Below are 12,595 nucleotides of genomic sequence, written 5' to 3'. Positions count from 1 at the left end.
TTTCCATTCTTTTTGCATGTACGCCAGCAGGTACTCGCAAGAAACTTGACGCAAAGTGCGAGTGTCGCAAAGTTAAAAAATTGTTGCGCGTCTCCGCGCACCCGTCGGTTGTTGTTCGTTGATGGAGTACCGGCACCGGCTCGCCCGGCCCAAGGACCCTCACAGTTTGTTCCGCCGCGTGCATTTTAATTCGAGGGTGCTCCAGTTTCAAGTTTCCCCAAAACAAAGAGAAAAAGAGGAAGAGAGAGACGTCGGATATTATACGCCTTGCCTGGCGCTGCTACCACCGCCCGCGGGAAGTGTGTTTGTGCGTGCGTGCGCGGACGAGGAAAAGCACAATTTCTCGTGAATTCTCTCGCGAAAATAAATGGGAAATTGGAGCACTAGCACAAAAGCTAAAGCAGTATATGGTTTTATTTTGCTGGATTAAAGTGTGTTATCTGTTTACCTGACGGGATTGTTTTGTTTTAAATTTAAATACAAATTCTTCTTAACACGTTGAAGGCTGTTTGAAGTTAACAGACACTTTGATGTTTTACATTAACTGTCGAGACTTAAGACTAGCAGAGATAATCAATAAATATTTCCTTGATGAATCAAATTTTACAATATTTTTAACATCAAATACTCTAATTTTTGTTAATTTCAGGATTAAAATTTGAGCCCTTATCCTCCAGAATTTTACAAATTAAAAAGTCATGGCATGCATTTAAATGTACACAATGAATCAGGAAAATAATTTATGGTAATTTATGAGTCGAAATGTTTTCCACAGAAGCTAAAAATAAATGTTTGAGAAACACTCACTTTTATGGCTTCTCTCTGTTTTCTGTAAGAAGGTTCAGAGGAAAACTTGATAAACAAAAATAAAACAAACCAACTTCAAGCAAATATTCTTTTTCTCTCTCGTTTTGTACTTATATTTTATTCTTACAAGCTCGCAAACCCTAGAACGGTAAAAAATATGCCACGAATATTCAGACAAACATTTCTATTCTCTTCATTTGGGGCTAATCTGCGAAGAAAGGAGCTGAGCATCAAAGGTTGTCAGACTTACTTTGGATGAAACTGACGAGGAGCAGTGCGGAGAAGATGAGCGACGGTGGCGAACACATCGTTAAATTTCCCCGGAGATAAAGCGAAACGTCAACGAAAGAGTCCAATTTCTAGTGAGCTTGCATTTCCGAGCGGCGAAAAGTGCAGCGCGGACGAGTCAGCAGAGATTTGCAGTCGGAATCGACGAGCTGAGGCTGGGCATTGCCGCGAAAAGACCCGCTGCTGGTGGAGGTGTGCGATAAACTGGCTCTCGGCGGGCGCGCGGGGTGGCTTTCGGGGGTGCGTCTGCACATGCCCCAGCGCGCGCTCGCTGCTTTTATTGATCCCAGCGCTCCGTTTAACTTAGCGGTCAAAATATTAAACTGCACGCTGGCCAATTTGCATTTTGAGTGGCTCATATAGGCGCGCGGGTGATAGGCTAGGCAAGACGGCCGTCCTGCCTGTCCTCCTCGGGGCTGAAAATTCCTGTTAATGGGGCCGAGTGCGAGGTGCGCGCGCGTGGCGCAATAAACGGGCAGCATGTGCTGCTATTACGCTTGTTTCGCCCGCCTCGACTTCGTTCGCCGCTCTCTTAATATCGGTGCGACGCGTCCCCAACTTTCCGCTTTTTTTCCTTTCTCTCCGGCTCGCGCGTCTTTCTCCATTCCGTCGGAAGCTTTTCTCCACGCCCCGGATCTGCTCTGTATTGCCGAAAGTGCGAAACAAGTTAACTCGAATGGACTATTTTGCTTTTTCAATAAAAAGTTGCTGTCGCCTGAAAAGAGCGAGGAGAAAACGATGCAAACTTTTCAGCCGACGACTTCAAAACCAGCCAAGTTTTCGACTTTTCTGTGCGTTAGCTAGTTTTCCTTGTCCATTACTGAACGGTTGTACGTCGGCCTTTTCTTTGGATTCGCCCTTTCACCGACAACTTCCCTCTTTTCCGGACCCTCGATTTGGCAAAATGTTTTGCAGTTCAACTCACATCCTCACAATTTGTCCAGAACATGTATACGCTATTTTAAGTGTGTTTACGAGACGTTTTAGGGTGCGTAGAAGGCTAGTACATATAAGGGTTGGTAAGATATCAAAAGCATCATTCCATACAATTTCTTTTTTATCATACACAAAATAAAATTCAAGTATATATCTGCTATATCTATCAGTCAATCAATAGTTTTTTTTTTTCAAAATTTACAAAGTTTTTCCACTTACGTAATTTACATTTTACATGAATTGGACGTCCACCAGTTTCATGTGCGTCTAATTAACACAAAATGAGCTTGAAATTATGCAAAAGATTTTCAAAGTTTTAAGTAAAACTATCGGACTGAAACCATTTTTAAATTTTGCTAAAAACCATTTAACACTGCTAAAATATCACCCATGAGGCATTCTTAACGTCAGTATAATGAGTAAAATAGTCAAATTATGAAAATTATTGTCTATTGCTTCTCATCTATAATTATATTTTTGGCTGATTTTGAGACCTTCAAAAGCTGCTTTTTAACCTCTTGATTTTAAAAAATACAGAAGTCTATTAGAGTTCTGTTGAGTTGACTAATTTAATAGTCAAAGTAAGTCCAGATTTGAATTCGTGATGATTTAGTTAAGACAAAACACCAACTCCGCGAAGGATGAGTTCCAACCTCCAAAACGCTACCTCTGAAACCATTCCAACGTCAAATCTTCTCAAATCTGAGCAAAACTAATTAAATTTCAGGGTACCTCTTGTTTTTCAAACTTAGAGTCCGAGAAATATCTCTAAAAAAACAAAAGTTTGAAATTTAATGTAGCTGTGTGTAGCACAGAAAAATGAACTGCTCAGCTTCACGCTGAGATAGCAGTATTTAATTTCAACTAAAGGATTCATGATATCCTTAAGTGCATCAGCTTTCAGAAGCATCCTCTACTTTCTGCAAGCACAAATTGTGTTAGTTAAGTTGGCAGTCTCATCTTGCTTAATGAGTGTGCATCTATGGAAAAATTTACAGGTACTCTATTTGTTTTTTACAAGTGCACCGCGGTTTGTAGTGGAACTTGTTAACTTAATAAATAAACAAATAATGAAAGTCCAACAGTTTACAATTACAATTGGTAAGCGCCTAAAAAGGGCTACTATAATTTGCTGCTTTGCTACACAATAGCAATCAAGGGACACTGATGGACCTTTCGACCCACGTTCGATTGTAATCTTGTTTGATGCTCATTTGTGCGTCGGCTTTCAACAGAGCGTCCTGTCATCGGGGTGCATTAGCGAAAGAGACACGACGAGCCAAATCCGGACGAAGTGCAAGTCAGGCTGTTTCTGCGCGTGTGTTTGTGGGGTGCTGCATGGTTGATGCAAGTCACAGATTCGGTGCAGGCAGGCTCCAATTTTGCTGATAAACTCGCCGACCAGACAGACACACGCGCGCGGTGGCAGATGAAGTCGATAGAGCACATCGCTTCGGACGGCAAAAAATAAGCAAAAGCCTTCTGTGAGTGACATGCTTCTCCGTCGCCAGCGTCGCCGCACAAGAAATAAGTGAGCAATAAAACAGAAGACGGGAGATCCCCCGGTGTGCAATAAAAATAGCTGCAGTGTCACATCACGCTTTAATTTTAGCTCAAACACGCGACCGCCGCGCGCTGTTTTCTTTTTATTTTCTTGCTTTCCACAAGAAGAATTCGGTCGACGACTGAGACAAAGAATTCGTGCTCATTCATTAAAGGGCGCCTTCTCTCCGTGCCTCGTATTTTTATTTATCCGAGTCGTCCGTTTGCTCGCTTCCGTCAACACGAGACGAGCCAAAGCTAAAGCGTGCACCACCGTATTTCGGTTGGTTTTAGCCTCAGTGCTGGACAAGGGCAGGTGAGCAAACACGCCGGCGGCCAGCTCGGACGGTGGGAGCAAGAGCACCACTGAATCCTCACTCAGCAAAGAGCGAAACGTACACATGACATTATATATGTATGTATAACAGAAGCTCTCGACCTTCGTTGTGCACGCAGAGAGCCGCATTCAAGTAAAATGAGTTAATCTTGCGAGGCCGATTTTACGCGGCTTTAAACCAAGCTGATTCATAAACGTCGCTTGAGTGCGAACGTGCTCTATATACCCATTCTGAATAGGCACGTTGCTCCACTCTAAATTACAGGAGAGCCGACGCACTTGTCCTCTGAGCCTGCAATATGCTGAATTAAAATTGCTCTCCCTAATGAAAATTCCAACCAGCTTGAATTTAGAATTCGTACTAGCGTGGGATGAGAATAAAGCACATTATGATAAAGAGAATTTAAATAATGGAGAGCAGGTTTTATTTCAATTTTTCCATGCTCCAATGCGATACGCATTTCATTTAGAAATAATTTCCAAGTTTTACTCCACGCTTTTTTATTCTTTATTCAGAGCAGAATAAAGGGAAAGTAGATTATCTAGCTGATTCTCCGCATACTGAAGAATAATATTATATTGGAATATGAGACTTGTTCTCGTAGCTAAAGCACAAACATTTTTATTATTAATTTTTTATGCTTTAACATTTTAACTTTTTTTAAAATTGGTAAGACATTTTTATGTTTTATCATCAATGTTATTCAAAATCTTTGAGTAAGAATGAGACAATGTTGAGAATATGTTGAGAAAAGTAAAAATTCACTAAAAGTTTACCAAAAATTAACAGGGATAGATTGGATTCCAATAATCGAAAATTTATTTTTGAATTTGCCATGATCTGAATTTTATAAACTCAATAATATAGATTTAGAGAAAAATTTATCAAAATCCCTTTTACCTTTTACTTGAAATGCTCTCTTTAAACTGGGAAAGAGCAAATGTTTTCCCCGTTTGCCGTTTTAAATTTACGAGGAAACTGGCTAAAATGTTTGCAAGCGAATCAATTGGCAGGCACTTTTCCTTTTTAGAAAATCAGGATTTATTTTACCATGAGGACAATTCGGCTTATAATTCGCACTACGTTGGAAATATCTCGACGAGAGAAATCAAAATCAAGTTAAAAAGTCAGTGACAAACCGTTTCATTTTTTGAGAAATTTGGCAAAATCTAAATTTTAATTGTTACTTGGTCTTGATTTCATTATTGAACATAGTAGAGATAACCTGTGGATAAGTTATACAAAAAACAGACTCAATGAACCATTAACTTGTTTAGCCAAAAATGCATAATGTTCTTTTTATGTTGGACAGTATGTATAGCTCTTCTGTAAAAATAATGAAATAATATAAATAAACTCATATTCTGGACTTTGCAATTTTTATTTTTAAATGGGGAAGTGCAGGTATTTTATCGCGAGACCCAAAAAAACTAAGGATGAGTTTGGACAAAATTTACGTTGGCAGAAAAGTAAAATTTTTAAGGAAAAGGGTTTCAATGTTTGAGTGCAACTTAAATGGCGAACAGTCTTTCACTATGTTATAAGTCTTTTTCATTTAAAAACATGACGTGTCCCGGCATGAGGCGTTCACTGCTTGTATAGATCTCGTCAAAAAGAATTTGAAATCTCCCTTGCAAGTTATCTATTTAGTAAATATACACACACAGAAATGAAAATTCCGCGCTTAAAAAGAGCTCAATTATGACAAGAAGGCTACAGCATCATAGAATTTCTTCAATTAAACAGATTTGTGCAAGGCACTCCACTCACAAACTCTGAGTATCGGACTCTAGGTGGAGCGAACAGGCAACGAATTATTAAAGGATGTAGATGCAATTAACGGGTTTTGCCTAAGGCAAGCTGATCTGAACCGGCACATTCAATTCTCCTGCTTTGACCGAGTGGCGCATGTATGTCACTAATTTTTTTAAATACCGCAGGTATTTTTTAGAAAAATACACCGGGAGCCAGAGACGGCGAAATGGGCGAGGCACTTTTGTCTCCCTTCCACGCTTGCCGGCTGTGACGTCAGCACCGGAGACTTCTCGGCCAATGAGCCGTAGGTGTTAAATCCTTTATTATTGGTCGGCTGGGTGTCGGAACTTGCTTGAATTTAGCATCATTACCAAGCTACACTCTTCCTCGACATAATGAAACAAAAACGAAATCTGTACGACATTCCGTTCTCGCTCGGGAGCTGCACACAGCGAGCAAAACAACGTTTCGCGCGCGCTAGTGAATTTTTACGTTCGTGATTTACGTCCGAATTCGATCTGTAACCCCACATGTTATGCATATGTTTACTTAGAAAAATTAACGAGCTTTCCAGTGGTGTGCTTAAAAAATTTTTTGGCCTCGAACTTTCCAAGTAATAGCGCCCGCGCGCAGAAAAATTGGAATTTTTTCAAATATCGTTTTTGTTTTAACCTCTAAATCTCGGCTTCTAACCATCAGAAAATCAAAAACTACCCACCGTTTGACTCGTCTTGACTTACCCTGATGACCTAAATGGGTTGTTACTCTCCACCCCTAAGACATGACCCTTATTTTTACTTTTTTCAGAGGGGGTTGATGTTTAGCGACTGAAGGGTGGAGGGTAGGCACCCCTCAACATTTTAGCGCATCAGGGTAGGTCAAGACGAGTCCAACGGTGGGTAGTTTTTGATTTTCTGATGGTTAGAAGCCGAGATTTAGAGGTTAAACAACAACGATATTTGAAAAAATTCCAATTTTTCTGCGCGCGGGCGCTATTACTTGGAAAGTTCGAGGCCAAAAAATTTTGGAAAGTTCCGACACCCAGCCGACCAATAATAAAGGATTTAACACCTACGGCTCATTGGCCGAGAAGTCTCCGGTGCTGACGTCACAGCCGGCAAGCGTGGAAGGGAGACAAAAGTGCCTCGCCCATTTCGCCGTCTCTGGCTCCCGGTGGAAAAATATTACACGCCTTAAACGTATAATACGAAAAAAGTAGCAGAATAGATCGAATTTATCGAAAAAAGGCCTTGCCGAGAAAAGTGACATCGGGCCCAGCTTAAACTTTTCACCCGCCAGAGCTCTGTTCTAGTGATGGGAATCTTTGAGAAAGTACCTATCGAGAACCGATAGGTAGTTTTTTTTCACTACCGAAAAAATATCGATAGGTTAACCGAAAAACTATCGATAGTCAATTAATCGATAGTTTTTAAAAAACCTTTAAAAATGCGTGTTTTTAATCCCGGAAGTAAAAAAACCGGTTAAATTTGGGCGCACCGGTTTCAGCTGGTAAAATAGGCGTGCCGGTTGCAGCTGGTAAAATGGGCGCGCCAGTTGCAGCTGTTTAAATGGGTGTGCCGGTTGCAGCTGGTAAAATGGGCGTGCCGGCTGCAGCTGGTAAAATGGGCGTGCCGGTTGCAGTAAATTTAAAGTTCGCGCCTAAAATTGTGGAAAACTGTTTATTTCATTTATTTATTAAAGGTGGCAGCACTCGAGCACTCACGATTGCTCCCTCTACCCTTATTTAGAAAATAAACAAAACAACTATGACGTCATGCCATTTCTTTTGTCTTATTAATGATGACTTTTAATTGATCAATTACTTTCAATTTGTAATTATAGAGATAAATTGTTCAACAGGAAACTCATATAACAATATTAATTTATAGTATGTATAATTGATCAGGATTTTAAGCAAATCAAATGACTCTTGATCAACCTTGATGGTTACTAGGGAAGTGCATGCAATTAGCCGCCTTTCCAGAGTTTTGGTGTGACTTGTTTACCGCATTAGTGTCAACCACCTGTCTCGGCTGTCTCTAGCTGTGTTGTGATTGAGTTTATTATTGCTTGTTTTGTTATTATTTATTTTGTTACTGTTGTGTTTGTTTTAAGTATGTGCAATGTGGGAGTGACGAGTGAGCGAACGACAGCTGTTAAAATGGGCGCGCCGGTTCCAGCTGTTGAAATGGGCGCGCCGGTAGCAGCTGGTAATATGGGCGGGCCAGTTCCAGCTGTTAAAATGGGCGGGCCAGTTCCAGCTGTTAAAATGGGCGGGCCAGTTCCAGCTGATAAAATGGGCGGGCCAGTTCCACCTGTTAAAATAGGCGCGGCGGTTCCAGCTGATAAAATGGGCGCGCTGGTTGCAGCTGTTAAAATGGGTGTGGCGGCTCAAAAATCATGAGATATTTTTTCCGATAGGTTTTGACCAAAAATATCTAAAATCGATAGGTGATTGAGAAAAATACCTATCGAAATATCGATATTTTCACCGAAAAATATCGATAGTTCAAACTATCGATAGGAAAATTCCCATCACTACTCTGTTCAAGCTCAAGCGCTTCTGTGCAACGACGTCCTTATCACCAGCCCAAATGACAATTCCGTATTACATTACGAAGCAAACATGAGCGAAAAACAAATTATGCATATTTTTTAATTCGATGGATGATATTTTTGGTATGTATTTTGGATGCGGAGATTTATGGGAGTTAAGTTTAAATAAAGAATATTGTATTTTCTTTTTGATTTGAAGATTTTTACTGTACAAAAAATCAGCTCAAACCAACGGATACTTATGTACAGCAATACGTAAATCATCTGCAGAACAATTTTTAACTATACGATTGAATTTTATTCAATATGCCACATGTGCCAGGACGCCAGGAGTCTTTCTACACTCGGCAAAGTAAATCTTAACTTGCTTCCCACTCTGAATCTACTAATCTGGCCTCAAAATTTATGAGTTTGTTGCTGCGAGCTAAAGATGTGTCTAATCTGGCTTAAAAATGCGAGCAGCGCTCGGCTGGACAAGATGAAACAAACTCGCAGCTGTCGCTATTGCTGCTGGCCCCGCCGTCTTTCTCTCTGTCTATAATGAGCTTACCGCCGCGCGGTGCTGCTTAAGCTGCTGGCAAATGATTAAGTTAATTGATCTAGTGAGGCGTGAAAAAGTGACTCGGTCTCACTCTTAGCCAGATTAATGCGAGCAACAGCGCGTCTTGTGCCAAAAAGCGTGCGGGCTTCGCGAGCGCGGCGGCAATGAAGGCGATAAAACGGCATAAAGCGCGCGCTCACCAACAAACCAGGGCTGCCGAGATGATTAAGTGGCTGGCGAGAGGGACCACACTGGTTGTTTTGTTTTGTTCACAGATTTCTAGAGTTTATAAGCGCGTGTGTGCGTAATAGAAGAGCGAGAGAGAGAGAGAGAGAGAGAGAGAGAGAGAGAGAGAGAGAAGTGAAAACCGCGCGCTAGGCGAAAGTAAACAAAGCGGCCCAAGCGTTTCTTTGAGCTTGCTTTGGACCCTTTCTTTGCCAAAACACACACACGCGCGCACGCTGAATGGTGTTTTGGATCTCCGAATTTATTATAATGAGGGAGGAACGCCGTCCGTTTTCGGCCCACCCGTATGAATTATGCATATCGGCGCGCGCGTGTGTTTTCGGTAAATGCGCCAATTTGCGGCAAACTCGGGTTTAGGGTGTTTTGATCAGAGAGAGCATACACTAGCTAAGAGAGCAGCGCCTGCAAACTTTCCTGTTACGTGCGTTTCATTCTAGGCCGTCTGCTTCAATTTAAACATATTCAGCGTGTGCGCTCAAAATTTTGGTTAAAGCGATCGGTTCTTTCCGTGTTGAAATAAAATACCCAGGAGATTTAGCACGACTTGAATTTCTGGATTTTATTTTTATAAACAATTTATTTCTATTCATTTAACATCTAGAATGGAAGATGGTAGGAAGAAGCAACTGCTAAAGTCTGACTCATTTTTTCCCTATATGTTTTAAATTATCAGCCAATCATCTATCCTTAATTATGAGCTTTCTTTGGCCCGAAAAAATTACACGACACAGTTATTTTATTTATTTATTATTTATTATAAGTCTAGTGTTTCCCAATAAACCTTTTAAATGCACTTCAAAACGTTGAAAGGACGTGGGCTTATAAAGCACCTCTTACATTCCTAGTACTCAAGTGAACCCTGATAATTTCTGGTTACAAAAGTTGCGTAAAATTGAACTCGACTGAACCGTTCATCACTGACATTGAGGCAGGCGCGCTCAAGCAAATAGGGAGGATTGAAAAAGAAAAAAACGCACAACGCGTGCATCCCGTAGGAAAAATGATCAGCGGCAGCAGATTGCGAGCGCTCACGCGTGTCTCATAAATAACAAGAGCGGCGCTAATGAAGTTTAGAGTACATATTTGCTCAGCGCTGGCAGCTAGCACAGCGCATGCAGACACTAAAGTCTACCGTCATATTTTTCACCCCGTTGATTCAACTTGCGTTGCTTTCGATCGCGTATATTACCGCACGGGGGCGGACGGTTGCAAATATCGACCCCGCCGTTGATAAAGGCCGGCCGGCCGGCCGGCCAACAACAATCGCGACTCTCCATGCAGTTGCCGCACTCGCGAGATCAAACGGCCGCTGGCAAACACACACGCACACGTGCCTGCGAAAACGGAATGTTTGCAAACGGACCAACCCTCTCGCGGGAGGGGATTAGGCCCGAGGAGCATAGCCCGGATTTGGACCATTTCACCAGCTTCCTACTGATTTATGCGCGTAGCCACAAATCACGAAGAGCGGATTTTTTCCGCTTTGTTTGGCCAGTCGCGTGCTTCCTCTCACAGCTTACAAGACATCACGTTTTGATTTTGTTTGTTCTTGCACTGCTCCGCTGAACGTCAGACATTTAGTTAATATCTCACTAAAGCGAATAACTTTTACGGTGCAATTAATTACAATTGTTTTTCTCTGCCTACCTGGTTTTCACTTTCAATTTAAATGAGAAAATGCAATAATTGTGTCTTTTTTAAAGCAGCATCTAAAAATGGGTGAATTACCTGCGACTTGAAATTGGAGAGCTGAAAATTGAGTGTGGTCAGTGAAATTCCTGGTAATTATAAGGATGGACAAAATTTTCGCCTTTAACGTTCAATATAACATAGACAGAGACGAAATAGCATTGTGTTATTTCTAACGATCGAATCCTGTGGATCCTGTGTGTATACTTTACTGTACTCTATGTTTGTTCCAGTGAATTTGATAAGTTTTTCGTAGATATTTTTAATTGGGTATTTATTAAACCACATATTCGCTATATATTGCTACCATATTTATCGTATTTATTTTACTTCTAGTTCCTAATTATTTTTTTACAGTCGGTGAATAACTGTATACTTTTTGTATACTTCCTTGAATTAGGGTTTCGTGGGTTTTTTTCAAAATTTTGTCAAGTATAGAATAAAATAGTTTCTGGTGATGGCGTCATACTCGAGCTTGATGTGGATAAGAGGGTGTCAGCAGCTAGAATTGCATTTTGAAATGCTGTGTGCGGTTTCATCCCACTTACGTTGTAGTGTTCAGGATGGAATTGACACAGCAATTGAAAGGCATCACTGGGAATCATGAGGCCATTCCAACACGTGCTACGCAGTTTGCACCTTTCGAAGAATGTGTTAGTGTGATTTGGCTTCGCAAATTGAATTCGAGTTTCACAGGCGTTTGATTAGAGAGACCCTTAACTGACTGAAATGCGACATGCGCCAATCTTGTTAAGCTTTCCTATAGTTCACAGCTAATACATACAAAGGTATTGCCCTCGCTTAGATTGGAAACGTGTGCACCTTTTTAAGTACCTCACCGATGGAACTCCTAGGGTTCTACGTTTTTACAAATGTAAATCTCATTGAATTCATGTAATATAAGTCAGTTTCAATTTTTAAAGAGCAATGAAAAATGTGACTAAAAATTTCAAAACAATTTGACTAGACAAATCAAACGATCAATAGGTAATTTTTTTACATACTGAAACCTTTCAGTTTGGAAAATCATTCACTAGTTTTATCCTGGGGGAATGAACTTTTTTTTAAACGAATGACCATAAATCGTAAATAAAACCCCACTAAATAATCTATGAGCTTGTGATATTTTTCAATTTTTTCATGTGCGTGTGTTGGTTTGTTAAAAATTTATTATTTATTTATAATTTTCCCAAAGGCAACATTGTAGATGCAGTCTGGTAATCAGCGAAGAAATTTCGATTGAACTTTTTAAAGTTGTGTGTTAACGATTTTTCTGGCTACTAAGAAAATCTAGGCAACAAAAAATCGAGTCTTTACTTAACATTAAATGGCTTTAAAATCTGATTTAAAAATTAATCCCACATTGGATTCCCCTAGTATCTTTCTTAATTTTATCACCAACGCTCAACGGTTGAAAATTGTTATTAGTGATCCTAGTTTACATCTACAAAAAGAGATTTAATTCAACAAATGCCAAATTAAAACGTCAAGCATAATTATACTGAGAGTTTCCCTTTATTGTGGGGAATAAATTTTCCAACCTCTCAAGCACTGAAAATCTTCTTGTTCATGAGCTTTATGTAAATTATCTCTTGATAGATTATCCTCAGTAATATTAGGCAGGATTTTAGAGTAAAAGTGTTTTTGCACCACGTCTGCAGGCTTAATAACAAAAACTGCAACTCGTTATAATAGGATGAGGAAAGTAAGGCACACACAGCGTTTTTCGGTAAAAGTATAAACAACAAGGACTTTGGGGCGCTTATCGCATGAGTTTCAAAGTCGACTGCGTATATTCATAGACGAAAAAGCAAGAGAGAGCGGACCCATCGAATCGGGGATAAAAAGCGTGGATGCATAGAGAGAGGATGGGAAAGCGTCTGCCGGCGGCGGCGAG

General features: G+C 40.5%; 2 protein-coding genes across 3 annotated transcripts in view; one reads left to right on the top strand and one right to left on the bottom strand.

Moving 5' to 3' along the window:
- The window catches only part of LOC135944277 (MAM domain-containing glycosylphosphatidylinositol anchor protein 1-like), a 68,724-nt gene extending 67,413 nt beyond the window's left edge, over nucleotides 1-1,311 (bottom strand). The window contains exon 1 of the mRNA XM_065491113.1: nucleotides 1,058-1,311. Within this exon, the coding sequence (XP_065347185.1) occupies nucleotides 1,058-1,115 (58 nt within the window). The 5' untranslated portion in view covers nucleotides 1,116-1,311. The remainder of the gene's footprint in view (nucleotides 1-1,057) is intronic.
- Nucleotides 1-12,595, top strand: part of mRpS23 (mitochondrial ribosomal protein S23) — a 240,514-nt gene that overhangs the window by 29,625 nt on the left and 198,294 nt on the right. The window lies entirely within an intron of this gene.

The sequence above is a fragment of the Cloeon dipterum genome, chromosome 4, assembly GCF_949628265.1.
Source record: "Cloeon dipterum chromosome 4, ieCloDipt1.1, whole genome shotgun sequence".
NCBI classification, from domain to species: domain Eukaryota; kingdom Metazoa; phylum Arthropoda; class Insecta; order Ephemeroptera; family Baetidae; genus Cloeon; species Cloeon dipterum.
The sequence above is the reverse complement of the archived record's forward strand: the minus strand, read 5'-3'. Positions and strand labels throughout refer to the sequence as shown.